The sequence below is a fragment of the Tetrahymena thermophila genome (assembly GCF_000189635.1).
Source record: "Tetrahymena thermophila SB210 genomic scaffold scf_8254489, whole genome shotgun sequence".
NCBI lineage: Eukaryota > Ciliophora > Oligohymenophorea > Hymenostomatida > Tetrahymenidae > Tetrahymena > Tetrahymena thermophila.
Window position 1 is genome coordinate 34,031 of NW_002476264.1, and position 15,318 is coordinate 49,348.

At 22.5% G+C, this 15,318-nt stretch overlaps 3 protein-coding genes across 3 annotated transcripts; 2 read left to right on the top strand and 1 right to left on the bottom strand. All coding sequences in view use genetic code 6, as the record gives it.

Annotated features, from left to right (window-relative positions):
- Positions 1-697: 697 nt before the first annotated feature.
- TTHERM_01068110 (hypothetical protein) lies at positions 698-5,772 on the top strand (the record flags this gene model as incomplete). Its single annotated transcript, XM_001030571.1, has 5 exons — positions 698-1,215; positions 1,286-1,352; positions 1,411-1,958; positions 2,080-5,519; positions 5,588-5,772. The coding sequence occupies 5 exons, from the start codon at positions 698-700 to the stop codon at positions 5,770-5,772; spliced, it is 4,758 nt and encodes a 1,585-aa protein (XP_001030571.1).
- A 1,545-nt stretch (positions 5,773-7,317) lies between these two features.
- On the top strand, positions 7,318-9,627 carry TTHERM_01068120 (zinc knuckle protein, putative; the record flags this gene model as incomplete). The annotated part of the gene is made up of 1 exon (XM_001030572.2): positions 7,318-9,627. One exon carries the CDS (start codon positions 7,318-7,320, stop codon positions 9,625-9,627), a length of 2,310 nt encoding a protein of 769 aa, XP_001030572.2.
- A 340-nt stretch (positions 9,628-9,967) lies between these two features.
- TTHERM_01068130 (hypothetical protein) lies at positions 9,968-13,371 on the bottom strand (the record flags this gene model as incomplete). The annotated part of the gene is made up of 4 exons (XM_001030573.2): positions 9,968-10,370; positions 10,428-12,280; positions 12,344-12,699; positions 12,750-13,371. 4 exons carry the CDS (start codon positions 13,369-13,371, stop codon positions 9,968-9,970), a joined length of 3,234 nt encoding a protein of 1,077 aa, XP_001030573.2.
- Between the last annotated feature and the right edge of the window lie 1,947 nt (positions 13,372-15,318).

Consider the following 15,318-nt stretch of genomic DNA (forward strand, 5'->3'; position numbering starts at 1 on the left):
GTTTCAAACAAATTTATGTATCAAAATATATATAAATATTTTCATTAATCAAAATTAAATAATAAAAATTAACTAAATTAAATATTAATTATTTAATTAACTAAATTAAACTAATAAAATAATATTTTAATAATTATTAATTTCATTAATTATCTCTACTCAAAATAATATTTTTATTTTAATAAATAATATTTTAATGATTATTAATTTCATTAATTATCTCAAATAAAAATAATATTTTTGTTTTAATAAATCAAATAATCCAGTAAATAATTTAAAAAAAAGATAATTTTTGTTTTTATTTGTCAATAACATTAAAAATATTAAATTTTATTTGAAAAATTGAAAAAGATTTATTGAACAATTTAAAATGCTTAACAATAAAATAAATATTAAGCACAAAATTTAATTAGAACAAAATATATCTTTATTAATTCAAAATATGTGCGTTATCTTCATTAAATATGTGAATGATTGATTGAATGAATGCATGCTTTGATTTTAACAATTATAAAGCAAACAAACAAGCAAACAATAAATCAATCAAATAAATAAATAAATTAGTTTTGTTGCAAATGAATGAAAATCCAATTAATATAACTAAATACAATTTAAAAATTAAAGATTTTTTAACTATTTCTTAATCATAGAGTTAAGAAAATCTTGATAATAAAAATATATTTTGATTTTGTTAAATATGAGATAGCAATCTCCTTAGCAGAATAGCTTGAATTCCAGTAAGTTTAATTCTTAGGATAAGGCATCTTTGAAAACAGTCAAGATGCCAGAAACAAAATAGATGAGTAATAAGGAGCTGTTTATGCAGTAGAATACTCCAAAACCACAAAATTAAGACTTGTATTCACCTGATATTTCAATTAAGTAAATCAACCCTTCTCGCTAGAGCAAGACATAAATTGAATCAGCAGCAATGTCTTAGAACAATATAAAATTAACTAGCATTAAGGATCTTATTACTGAACCAAGCAAAAAAACTATAGAGGCGAGAGATTAAAGATAGAATTTTTTCAGAAGCAACAGCAATAATAATAATAACAACAACAATAATTCAATTATGATGAAAGGAGATGATACGATTGAGAAGAATATTTAAAGAATTATTGAAGAGAGAGTTTAGCAGCTGCGCCAGGAGTTTAATCAAGCAACTGATTAGCAAATTAATAACATGTTAGAAAAGGCGACATACCAAATAAAGTGATAAAATTATTAGTATTTGAATACAAAGCTACTTTTTAAAACAACTATTAATTTATTAACATAATAGGTAAGTCGATTAAATAGAATAGGATATGCAGAATTCTAAAAATGAATTGAAAAGACTTTTGAATTTTGTAATTTGATTGAATTGAGAGCTTTAAGTTCATTAAAATTGTTTTTTCTTTTTAATAGGAACAATATTTAAAAAATACTGTTGAGTCTTTAGGGGATATGAAAAAAAATTAAATTGAATAAATTGTTTAAAAGTCTATCGAAAATTAAATGCAGCAACACATTAGAAACTCATAACAGTTTGTTGAAGATATGAATAAATATAAAAAGTAATTTGATCAAATATTGCAAGGCTAATTAGCTTATGTGCAAGAGGCACACAAAAAATACATTTTAGATGATGCAGATAATAAACAATTTTCTGAAAGATTTAAGCAGCAATTTGAAGAATTTTAGAAGTAAATTGCTTCAAACTATTTGGCCATGGTTGAAAAACTTACTGATTATACATAGCAAGTAGAAGAAAAGGCTTTACATCTTGATTCTAAGTATATGGGTTAGTTAAGAAGTTTGAGGGATGATCTCTCAAAATAAATAGATGATGGAATGAAATAGCTAAAAACTCACATCACTAGCTCTGAAAACTAATTAAATTAAAAGGTAGAAATCGATCAATTTAAAGGACTTTTAGATGAATATTTCTACTAAACCTACTAAAAATACCACTCGTAAAAAAAAACTAATTATATTTATTTTCTCATTAACTAATATTTTAAGAAATAAATAAAAAATTCATTTTAAATATTCAAACAAGCTTTTTTGTTAAATAAAATTATTTAATTTAAAAAGATAAATTGAAGAGTTAAAAGAAATATTTTAGAAAATTTCAGGTAGAGATGATTTTGCTAAGTTTTCTGATGATAAAATGAAAGAATTGACTTAAAAATTTGAAAAAGATTTGAAAAACTAACATGAATAGTAGATGAATTTATTAAAACGATAATCAGAAAAAATTGTAGAATTGTAAGAGAAATTGGCTGCTACTTAAAGATAATATAAAGTGGCTGATAACAAAGTTTAAAGGATGTTTAAAGTATCTGGTAGGAATTTAGGGATTCAAGAAACATATTCGGGTTTATAATTATTAGATAATTCTTAATTGGTTAAGGATAAGTATGAGATTTTATTTGAAAAAAGTTAATAAGTTTTTTAAGAAATGCAAAACACAATTAGCCAGCTGTAAAAAGAAAATTATGAGCTTAAACAAAACACAAAAAATTAAAATGCCAAAAAGCAAGTAAAAAAATTAAAATTTAAGCCTAGCCAGCTGAAAGAAGAACTAATGAATTTGCCAAAAGAACAAAATAAATAAAAAAATTTAAATAGAAAACCTAGTATTTAATCATATATTAATTAGCAACACAGTAGGAATCCGAGTTAAGAAAATGATTAATTTAAGAGAAACAGCTAAGTTTTTTCAAATTAATTAGCAATTTCGCCAATTGCTTCTGTGAAAAGTAGCTAAGTCGAAATGCAGTTTTAAACCTAAGAAAATATTCTTAGTTTACCACTTTTTCCAGTAAATAACGGTGATCCATTGTAATTAAGACAGAGCTCTAAAGAAAAAATTCCTTTGGTTTTAGGTTCCCAAGAAAACCCTATTTCCCTTTTTGGATCAAGAGATAATAATAACAAAAAAGACTAAGAAAATAATTAAAAAACAGGAAGATTTAATGATGACTCTAAAAACGAAGAATCATAAAATAATAAACCTTCTTTAGTGAGCCCATACTTAAGAAATACAACAGGAAACAATGAAAAACTCTTTAATGACCCCAAAAAAATAAACAAAGAAGAAACTGAAAAATCAAACTAAAAAAATGACGTTAATAATCTATTTAGATCTTAAGAAATTAAATTTGAAATTGAAAAAATTCCTGAATTATAAGAAGAAGTCATTTAAAGAGAATTATATCTTGAAGATTTGCAGCAAGAAAAGAGAAAAAATCAATTTTAGCTCTTTGACTCGAAATAGCCAACTCATTAATTTTAGTTATTTGATGATAAGAAAAATCCCTCTCATAATCTGTTTGAGGATAATAAAAGAAATTCGTTATCTCCTTCATCTCATTCTAACCACACCCAGCAAGTCCTTCCAACTTAGCCTTATATGGTTTCTTCTCAAAATAATAATGCCTCTATTATTACCTTTAATCCTTTAAGCAATTCTTAAGCTATACCAACATAGCCTGCAATGCAAACTTAGATCATTCCTGTATAATCCTAGTTCCAGTAGCCATAAATCATTTAAAATATTCATGCATAGTAATAAATATAACCTTAAATCTTTTAAGCTCTTCCTCCTTAACAATCTTAGATAATTCCAACTCAACAAAACTCTATAGTGAATTCTTAACTATTTCCAATTCAACCTTAATAAGTCTTGGTTTAAAATGTAATAGAACCTGCAGCACAATAGAATATTCCAATTAATTAAATATAAATGTAACAAAACAACAATATTTTAGGACAAACAATTCCATCAAATACATAATAAACATATAATCGACAAAATACCCCAGAAAGAACTGTATAAGCTCTCAACATTGCAAGCCCAGAAGAAATTTAATAAAATAGCCACCAAAAACCTTAAGATAATGAAAATACTTAGTTTTTAATGTAAAGACCTTCTTTATCTCCTAAAACACAAAATTACTCTTAATCTAATATTCAAATAAATGGTTAAAATCCCTAAGCAACAATGCTTTCTTCAGCACAAGACAAAAATCTAAACTAAAATAGCCCTATGTTTAAAAATTAGTAACACTTTAACACTATTGATGTACCTGATAGATACAATTCAAACAAACTTACAAACGATAAAGATGATCTAGATTAAACCAAAAAATTATTAGTAGAAAGAGAGTATTTACTCAACCAATAAAAGGAAATAATAAAGCAATTCTACACACTAGAAGCAAAATCAAGCCAAAGTAGAAATTAAAGAACAAAATCAACTGATATTCCAAGTGCAGACACATTCAAACAACCAGAAGATTCTGGCAACATGCCTGATGATTACTTCAGTTTGAATCCACAATTTTAACAATCTTAAAATAATAACTTGTCCCAAAATAAAAATTAGTTAAATTAATCTAATAATGCAAACAATAAGTCAATTAGTAGAATTACTAAGTCCCATAATGATAGTAATTTAGAAGTTCAAGAAATTGTCTCCACCCTTGAAAATGCTACTTCACCAAATAATTAATAGAATAAATTTCTTTTTAGTCCATTAGATCCTAAAAATTTATTCCCTTTATAATCAAAAGAATAGAAAGATCATCTTTATAATTTGCAACAATTATCCATCAATCCCTACTCGAAAAGCAATGAAAAATTAAAATAGAATTCAAATTAATAAAATGACAATTAATCAGGTCAATTAAGTAATTACGACAGCTAATAATAATCTTCAAAGAAGAAAAGAAATAAAATATTTATCAATAGAAATAACTTACCACCAGCTCAATTCTTTTCTAACCCGATTCAAATCTAAAACCAAAATTAAACTAAAAATTAATTTGAAAGCAATCAAAATTAATAAACGAAATAAAAAACAATGAATCCTCCACTTTTCAACTAACAGCCAAAAAAAGAGTTATTCCCTAATCTAAGCAGTAGAAATTCCCAATTTACATAAAGCATGAATTAAATCTAAAATAATAGAAAGAATATGACATCCCCTATGAATTAAGAATCCTAATCAGATTAATTTACTTTTAAGCCTTCTCAATCTCATCAGTCTATAGGATCCAATTAACGCAATCTAGACTCGCAAGCAATGAGATATTAAAACTACTAAATGCAAACACCTATTTCACATAATAATGCAATTCAGATGAATGATTTGGAAGATTTTAATGAGGATGAAATTATGATGTACTCGCCCACTAATCAAAAACCATCTTACAACTAAAGAAAATATCTTTTCTAAAGCGATAATGACAGTAATTTTGACGAAGATTTCTTCTTCTATCCAGATCACACTTCTGCTGCTTCTAAAAAGTTAGCATCTCCAATTAGTCCAATCAATTTTTCAGCAAGCCAGCATAGGAGCAACAACTAAAAATAAAGAATAAATTAAAGAGAAATGATAATTAACAATTAATAATAAATATTAAGCTACTAGAATAATAATAGCCATAATAACAGCAATAGCTAGCCAACTCCTCCTAAAAGAATGACTATAGAAGATGAGCAAATTTACGAAAAACTGATCAAAAGAAGTAATTTTTTTAAAACTAATTAGATTAATTCAATTTTTTTTATTTTAAAATTTTAAATAATTAATTAGGATTACTATATAATAATAAAACTGAAAATACAAAAGATAAAAAGCTTAAAGTAAGAAAAGAATCTGATGGAAAACTTAAAGACATTTACAATAAATACATTTATGATGAAAAAGGTAATCCTATACTATTTTCATCAGCTGCAATCACATACTTAGTTAATTCTAATCTAATAGAGCTAATTTGAATCTAGTTAAAATTTTTATCGCATAAAGAAATAAATTTTGTTAATAAATATTATTATTTTCATTTATATTACATATATATTAAAACTATATCTAATAACACAAATAAAAAATATTATTTTGAAAAATATAATCAACATTTATCAAAATATGTCTAAATTTAAATATTATTTTATAAAAGTAAAAAAATTAGCTTTAAATTTCTTTCAATCAAATTCATACTAATAAAATTTAAGTTACCCAAATAAATTTTAAATATTAAATGAACTTTGTACTTAAAAATCCTTTGTCTTACATTTTGTTAATTTAGGATTAAATTAAAATAATTTTAATTTATCACTTCCTTAATAAAATAAATGTGTGTTCTTAAAAACGAGAAAGATAATTATTAATTATATAGCTTGTAAATTTACATATTTTAATAATTTTTGTAACTGATTTAATACTTTTGATAAGGAAAAAAAAATTTTAAATCAATGATTATGTAAAGCAAAATTAGCTTTCAATATATTTTTGAAATAGAATAATTTTACTAAATAATTAAAATAAAATAATTTCATCTTTTTAATTAATTATTTACTTATTGAGTTATTTATTAATTAGTCATAATTAATTATAACAATTCAAAAATATGTTTGAAATAATTTAATTTTTTTCAAACATTTAACGGGTGCTATAAAAATTTGTCTCAAATATATAAATATTAAAACGAAAAAGCATTTCAAAATGTATTTTATTTTTTAAATCTTAAAATATTCGATTGTGCCATCATTTTATAAATTAAATTTGATACATAATTACATATAAAAAAATAAAAAAAGATATTTTATATTTACTTTTAAAACATAATGGCTATGTGCTATTTAGCAGCAATAGCCATTTTTTTAAATAACAAAGTGCTATATGTGCTCCCTAGCGATGATGAATTGTGTTGAGCAATTTAAGAGTTGAATTTGATATTTTTTATATTTATGAAATTATTTTAAAATTGTTTGTGTTGAATAATAAAGGTGTTGAATTTGTTAAAATAGAAAACTTATTTAACATATTCAAGTTATACTAATAAAGTAAGTAAGTAAAAGGAAAATAATCAATAAGAAGAAAAAGACAACTAAAAAAAATTAAGTACGAATAAAAGAAAAACTTAAAGAATAAGTAAGAATCAATCCCAGAAAAAATAGCTAGAACTCTCATTACATTAAAAGATCTGTAATTTTCAATTATTATTTTCTAAATATATTTGAATGCTTTAATAATTTTATTTGTATGTTTGTTTGGTTTTTTTAATTAAAATAATAAAAAACTAACAAAAAGTAATTTTAAGTTAAATAGAAATTTTAACAATCAGAAAGATAACTAACTAACAAAATAACAGTATAATAATTAAAGTAGCTTTCCTATAAGCATTTTTTGAAAGAATCTAGCAAGCTAATAAAATCAATTTCACACAATTGTAAATAAATTAAGAAAATATTTAAAACTAGTGCTAAGAGTATTTTTTTAAGAAATAGGTTTAAAACAAAAAAAACAATCAGTAGATCATAAAAATGAAGAAATTAAATAATTTATTTTCCCCTTTAAAAAACTTAGACATATATGGAGTACCGATCAGAGTCAATTTCTAAAATAAAGAAATTTACAAAACAGGATTCGGAGCTACGATTTCTTTGATAGTTTTCACAATATTTGGATTTTCTTGCTATTTTTTTAGCTGCGAATTATATTAAAGGAATAACCCTATTGTAGTAACAAGTGAATAATATGTTAAAACCCCTCAAAGAATGGATATCGATAAAATTTAGTAAGTAATAGTTATGGGTTTTAATGATATTAATGGCTAGGCAGTCTATGACCCATCTGTAATATAAGCAAAGGCAACAATTTATAATATGAAGAGAGTTTTTAATGAGACAACTCAATAATATGAAAATAATATTTAGAAGAATATACTTAGGCTAAGGCCATGCAATACATAAGACATAAAAGTTGATAAAGTAAAATAATATTTTAACTAAATTTCCCTTCCACAATACTTCTGCTTTGATGATAATTAAGAGGTATATCTTCAAGGAGAATTTTTTAGTGATATTTATACAAGAGTTGATGTTTACTTCTCTTAATGCTAAAATTCTACTTAACCAAATTCTTCTATCTGCAAAACTTAAGAGTAAATCAATAAAATAACATCTAAATTGCATTTTCTTGTTTATATGATGGATAAGATTGTTGATCCTTCTAATTTTGATAACCCATTTGATTATTAAGGTATGAATATTGAGACTTATACATCTATATTTTAAAGCTAGCTGCTTACAGCTTATTTTGAAAATTATTACATCTAATCTGATATAGGAATTTTTTAGAAGTCTGTAAATCAAATTAGAGATTTTTTATATGCTTAATCAACTTCTAGCAATGTATATGGTTAAGATGGCTTAATAATCTAATTTTCTATGAGGCCATACAAATAAAAATAGATAATAATGGAGAGAAGGTATATGAAATTAGTTGATTTAGTTGCCTAATTAGGCGGAATATTAAAGTTGGCCACATTAATAGGATTTATTATAGCGTATCCGTTTGCAAAGATTAATTTTAAGAAGTAAATAATAAATAGTATATTTGATTGCGACTTTTCATTAAAGGAAGTAGAAAGTAAAAATAATAATAATAATAATTAAAATTTAAAGTAAATTCAAATGGATAAAACCAATAATGTTAAAAGTTAAATGATTGGAGGCAACATTCAATTTCCTTTAATTAAAAATATATAAGAGTAGGAAGATCTTAAAAGTACAATTTACAATCACAAATCTCAAAGTGACTCTGATCATAATATCAGTTCATTCAAGAGATAATTTGAAATGAATAAAAATGAGGTGCAAGTTAGTGAGAATAAAGTTTAGCCAAAATAAGAGAATAAAAATATTAACACTGCATATAGTTTTTAGTCGAAAAATAAATCTGAAATAGATGGAAATAATTCAAAAGATTAAAGTTTTTTTTCAAAAAGAAAATCAAGTCAATATAAAAGGAGCAAAAAGAGTATATCGATGGAATAAAGTAAAAGATAGACTATTAATAATAGTGGTAATTAGAATCTGTAAGACTCTGAAGTTAAATTATCTATTTTAGATAGATTTAAAAGAATATTTAATCCAAATAAATAAAAAATAAATTTTGGCTGTTTGGAGTATTTTTAATACTTTGTGACATTAGCAAGCTCGAACTATCTCAAACTAAAGAAAATTTTCGTTTTGAAAGGTTATGAATAGGTGTAAAAGAATTTAGATATTTAATATATCCTTTAAAAGCTGTAAGAAATTGAAAAACTTAAGTCAATCCTACTTAACGATGATTAAATCAAATTATTTGAGTTATTGCCTCGTCCAGTCTTAAAAAGCGGAAATTTTAGCAAATCAACTTTAAAATAAAATTAACTTTCTAAAAATTACAATATCAGTCAAGAAGAAAAAGTAAATAAAGCATACGAAAGTTTAATTAACATTTTGAATTAAAAAAAGAAGACGTAAAGAGACCATTAACTTATTCAACTTTTAGATGATTAAATGTATCAAACATTAAAAAGTATGGGTCTTTTGTCTACGAATATACACAACCTATAATTAAATTAATCAAATCATAAACCTAACAAAAAAAATAATAAATTTTAAAATGATTACGTGAAAGAAGATTCTAATTCTTTTGTAAACTATAATAATATAGATAGTGATTTAAAAGAAGTAATAATAAATACCTTGATGAAATCTGATGTCCCGGACGAAACACAAATTACCAATACATTGTATTTTAATGAGTAAAGGTATGTAAATAAAAACTCTTTGAATTTATTCTGAAAAACCTTTATTAAATTTAAAAAAAATGTATTAATTCAAGTTATATGTTTGTTTCATAATATTATTTTTAAATTAAAATATACCCTAAATTAGTTTAAAAAATTTTCAATAGAAATTAATTTAGAGTATTGTAAAGATTTTTAAAATTTTTTTTATATTTACTTAAAAAATTTTGAAATTTGAGTTTCTTTTATGAGTAATTATATTTTAAATTTAAGTAAATCTATTTATTAAAAACCCTGAGCTTCAAAACATCAAACTTAAATAATTTATAAAACAAATAAACAAACATAAATGTAAAAAAATAAATTAAACAATTAATATTATTTTTAAATTAGTTTCAAAATATTTCAATAGCTAAATCGTAATATCTTTAAAATTATCTTGCCAAGTCTAATTCGTAATCTTTTTGCTTATTAAGCTTCAAAGCTATAGCTTTTAATTTAAGATCTGCTTTCTTAGAAGTGTTGGATTGTTATGTAGCTTCATTTATGTTAATTGGTAGAGAGTCTTTCTATTTTGATTTCTTAATTCTGTAGTTGTAAAATAAAATGGAGTCGTATTCCAATACAGCTGTTAAATCTTTACACATTTATTTATAATTTAAAAATATTTTAAAATATTTTTTATCATCGTCTTTTTATGTGCAGTGAGAGAAATAAAGATAAATATGAGTGAAAAACTTCTTCTAAAAAATGTTTAAATTCTAGTTGCTTATAATTCTCTCTAAAATATCCAATATTCTAATATTTTAAAATCAAAATAAAAATAAAAAGTGTATTAAGTAGTTTTTAATTTACATTAAAGATGTTTCTTCATCAAAATCACTTTATTGCTCTAAAATGAATGTGATTATGAATTCATAAAAAATGCTATTAAATAACTCATAATTTTGCTCTTAAATTTCAATAAAATAAATTTTTTCAATTAAATCAAAAATATTTAAATAAATTTCATTCAAAATATGCTTAAAAATATCTAATATTATATCCAAAACTTAGTTCGATTATCTATTAACATTTTTTTCTAAAATAATTTTTATAATTGAATTGCAGTTATTTTTTTAGCTATGACAATATAACATGCAGGCTAGTTAAAGGAATTATAAATATGATTCTTCTGTTAAAATATGATATTTTTAAGCAATATCTTATTCAATAAAGTATAATTCTTCCTCTGAAAAGCTATCATAAGTTGCAACTATTTCAAAGCTTTATATTAGACTTTGAATCTTAGATATTTTTTGATTCAAATTATCCTGCTAAACAAACTATTCACTAAATGCTGCTTTTAAATTATTTCTGAAAGCAAATGCACAAATAATCTTATATTCTACAGATTAGTTATGAGTAGAATATTCTATTTCTTATATCTTATTCCATTGACCTCTTTATAAGGCATCAAAAAAGTCAAATTTAAAGTGTTAATTAGTTTCATCTACTTATCCCAAATATTTTTATGTCAAATATATAAGAATATCAATCGATATTCCATTTTCTGAAAAGATAGACTAAACTTAATTTTATCCCAAAAACATTAATAAAAAAAAGAGTAATTTATTTTCTTATGTATTTTCTGATTATTGACAGGTAATTTATTTCAAATCACATTTAAAATTTTACATTTTCTAAATCAGTTGTTCATCTAACAAAAAGTAAATGGATTTACATGCACTATATGTTTCAGCAAATAGCATTTTTTAGAAATCTAATTCCTAATTAAAATATCCTAAATATTTATATTTTTTTGTGACATAGCCATAGTAATCACATAGATCATCAGAGCAACTACCAAAATCTATCAATTTAATTTGAACATTTCTAAAATCATACAATAAAAATCCAAGTTCTTGTTATACAGCCTATTCATCTTAATCATAATAAATTACGATATTCTATGGTTTGATATCGCCATGGAATAATTTAATTTTATTCATTTAAATATTGAAAGATATAATTTTAATTAAAATATTTACAAAATAACTCGTGCTAATTTAATAATTATTCTTTTACAAAATCTGATTTGCTTCATTTAAACTACACAAACCTATTTCAAAAAGTAGTTAGCAATCAGAATCTTTAAAAGAAACTAATTAGCAAACGTAAGAAGCTAAAATACTGTTTTTGTCTTCTAATAAATATTTGATGTGTATTTTCTTTTCAGCTAAATATTAATGAGAATCAGAAAAACATTTTAGTGCATATCTTTTTTTATTTTTAAAGTCATAATAAAGTTCAACATTTCCCTAACCTCCTTAGCCTAAAATTCCTATTTTTAACATACCATTTGAATTGATTAATTTTTAAGTTAATTAATTTAAGTGCATTAAATCAAATCTCTTTTCTATCAAGCTTAATTGATTTCTATTAGTATTTCTTTGATTATTTTCAGAGTATGTATAAGAATTATCATCAGTTTATTCTTCTAAATTTGTTTACTCTTAAGTAACATTCTTCATTTCCTGTGTGTTGAATAATTCTTTTGTTTATTCTTGTTGTTGAGGGTATAAAATATAATTATTAGTTTCTTTTTCCAGATCATTTTATTTTTACTAATTATTATTAGCAAGAATAGTTTCATCATCTTTAATTTAATTCTATATCTTTATTTATTTATAGCTTATTGTCTATTTGTCACTCCATTAAATATACTGCTAATTTAATATTTATTATTATTTATTTTAGCAATGTTTACTATTAAAACATTCTATTGTTACTTATTGCTCTTATTATGAAATTTCTATAAAATTTTAGCCTTTTTAACTTTCATATTTTTCTGTTAAAAATTCATATGATTATTTTTCTTTCTGTAACTCTTTACTATAATCTTTTTATGTATTTATATCGCTTGTTTAATTGTTAAAAATTTGAGTTGATGTCTCTATTTCATTTTATTGCTCTTAATTTAATTTTGTTTGTGATGTTATTTATTTTTGCTTTGTATTTAAGCATGAATTGTAATGCTTATTTATAAACTTGTAGAATTCAATTTCATAATTGATTTGTTCTTTCTAACTTTTATCTTCTATAAATTATTTATTCTTCAAAACTAATTTTTCTTCTTTTTATTTATCTATTTTTAAAAAATAATTAATGAATTAATGAAAAATTCCACAAAATTACATTCCTGAATCATTCTTAAACATTATTCAGATTCATGATAAATACTATTTGTTACTACAGGAGTTAGATCGATTGTAGAGTAATATTCTATCAGCTTAGGATTTCTACTTAAATAATACTCAGCAACATTTTCAGCATACTTTTTCAACTTTTTTTATGGCTCACTAACAAAATTATTGTCTTTTTCTTTAAAGGTAATCTTATATTTGCAAATATTTTCAAGGACTTTGAGTTTTTCTTCTGCGTTTTAATTAGTAAGCATCATTATCATGCATAAATTTTAATCTATTGCTAATCTAAAAAAAAATTATTAATAAAACAAATAGTTAGGACTACAGAAAAAATTGTTCATATTTATGATCTAAATGTCATAAGATTCTTCAAATATTTCATTCACTAACCTAAAAGCACAAAACTTAAATAAATCATCATTAATTTATTCTTATTTTATCTTATTTGTAGAACATGAAAATTAATTTTTACATTGAAGCTCTTCTTAATTTTCTAATCTTTTGTAGTTATAATTTGCTACACTTGAAAAAGAGAGCTTAATAAGGATACTCTCAAAATTCAAACCTTCTGTATATACAGATCTTTCGTTATATTTGTTTTCTTCATTCATTTTCTTTAAATTTTATGCTTCTTTAATTAAAAATTTTCTAAACTTTTTTTGAAGATTTTTTGAATCTTGTTGGCTTTTTGTATATAAATCAGAAAATAAAGGAATGAAAGTGTTTTATGATTCATCATTAAATTAATTATATTTTTAATAAAATAGCTTTTTGTATGAAATAAATTAGTTTATTTTATTGTTTCTTAAAAAATATTCAGTCAAGCACTTAAAAATCATTTTTTCTATTAATTTTGTAAAAAAAGGACTATCATAAAAAAAATAATTATTTTTATCAGTTATTTTTAATATTAATTTATCAAGTAAAATGTCATCTAATTAAGTATTTTCAACAAACAATTGTTCAACTATTAGACACATTTTTTGAATTCCAAATAACTTCTTAACATAGGAATCTAAGAATTCCTTTAAATTATACTTTTATTTGTTACTATATTCGAGTGATTCAATCATATTTACTAGTTTTTCTTTTGAAAAAAAAGGGTGATAAGAAATAATTTATAACAAAATTTTAAGATTCTTTCTTAGTGAATATTGGTCTCTAGCGCTATTTATCAGAATTTATTGTTCAGTTTATGTCAGCTGTATTAGCTGCTATTTTTCAGAGAGCTTCCATTCAGGTATAAGATTTTAAAGCATTGACTTAAATTCATTTTTATTAACTTTAACTTATTTGCCTTCAAAACTTAATAAAAATTAAAAAAATTATATTAGTTCTTCCGAATATTTGCTTTTGATTGCATGAATATAGTTAGATATAAATTTATCATTATCTTAAAATACATTTTTAAAATCTTAGTTTAATAAAAACTCATCTGTTGGAATTTTATTACTTGTGTTTTATTAATTGTCAGTCTAAAACAAAATTTAAATAAATATTAAAATTCCAATTTTTACCAGATAATAATTTTCTGTTATTTCTTGTGAAAAATTATTTTAATTTTAGTATTCGTATTCATTTGCATTGAGCTAACTTATACTTAAAGCTAGATTATTTGTAATAGAAGGAATATTGTTATATTTTATATAATACCTGTTACTATATTCACTCGATTAGAATAAGCTAAAGCTGAATAAATTTACATTGCAAAGATAATATTTATTTTCCAAGAGCACAAAGACTATCTTAAAGATTTAATTTAATATCGATTTAATCAACCTTTCTGGAAATTGAGTTAAGTTCTTATCATAAAGCTCATTTAAATCTTAAAGAGTAAATTATGCATCTTCTGTACAAACAGATAAGTAATCATAGTCAATATGCAAAACATTATTTACATATTTATCTAAGTCTTTGCACTTATTTACTGAATTCATAAAATCAAGTTGCTGATAAAATTATGAAGAACTTTTAAATTAAAACATGATGTAATTTTTATCATATTTGCAATCTAAAATTTTGTAAATATACAAAAAATGCTAAAAACTATTCAGTCTTATCTTGAATTAATAATAATTATTAACAATATATGTTAATTCTTCAATATGCATTGAAAATATTTCCTTTACTATTTTAATAGACTCTTCATCCAATAAAGTTTCTTCATTAATATCTATTTTTTCTTTTAACGATAAATAAAATTTCTACAGCGAGGGCTTAAAATTAAAATATTCCTAAGTTTCTGCCAACATTTTTAGCTAATCCATTCTTTCATTAAAATCATTTAGTTATTCTTTATTTATTTATTTTCTTTAATAAAGTTTGTCTTTCTTTCTTAAAAGGTTTTAATCAAGATTTTAGTAATTCATAGTGATTTTAAATTTATTGCTGAATGGTTGAATCGAAAACTATTTTGTTAATCCATAATCCTTTATTTAATTAAAATATTTTTTAAATAAAAATTTAAAACTAAAATATTTGGAACCTCAAGAATGAATGGGACAATATCTATGTAAAGTATTTTAGATAAATTCTGCACAGCATTTTTAAACTATTCT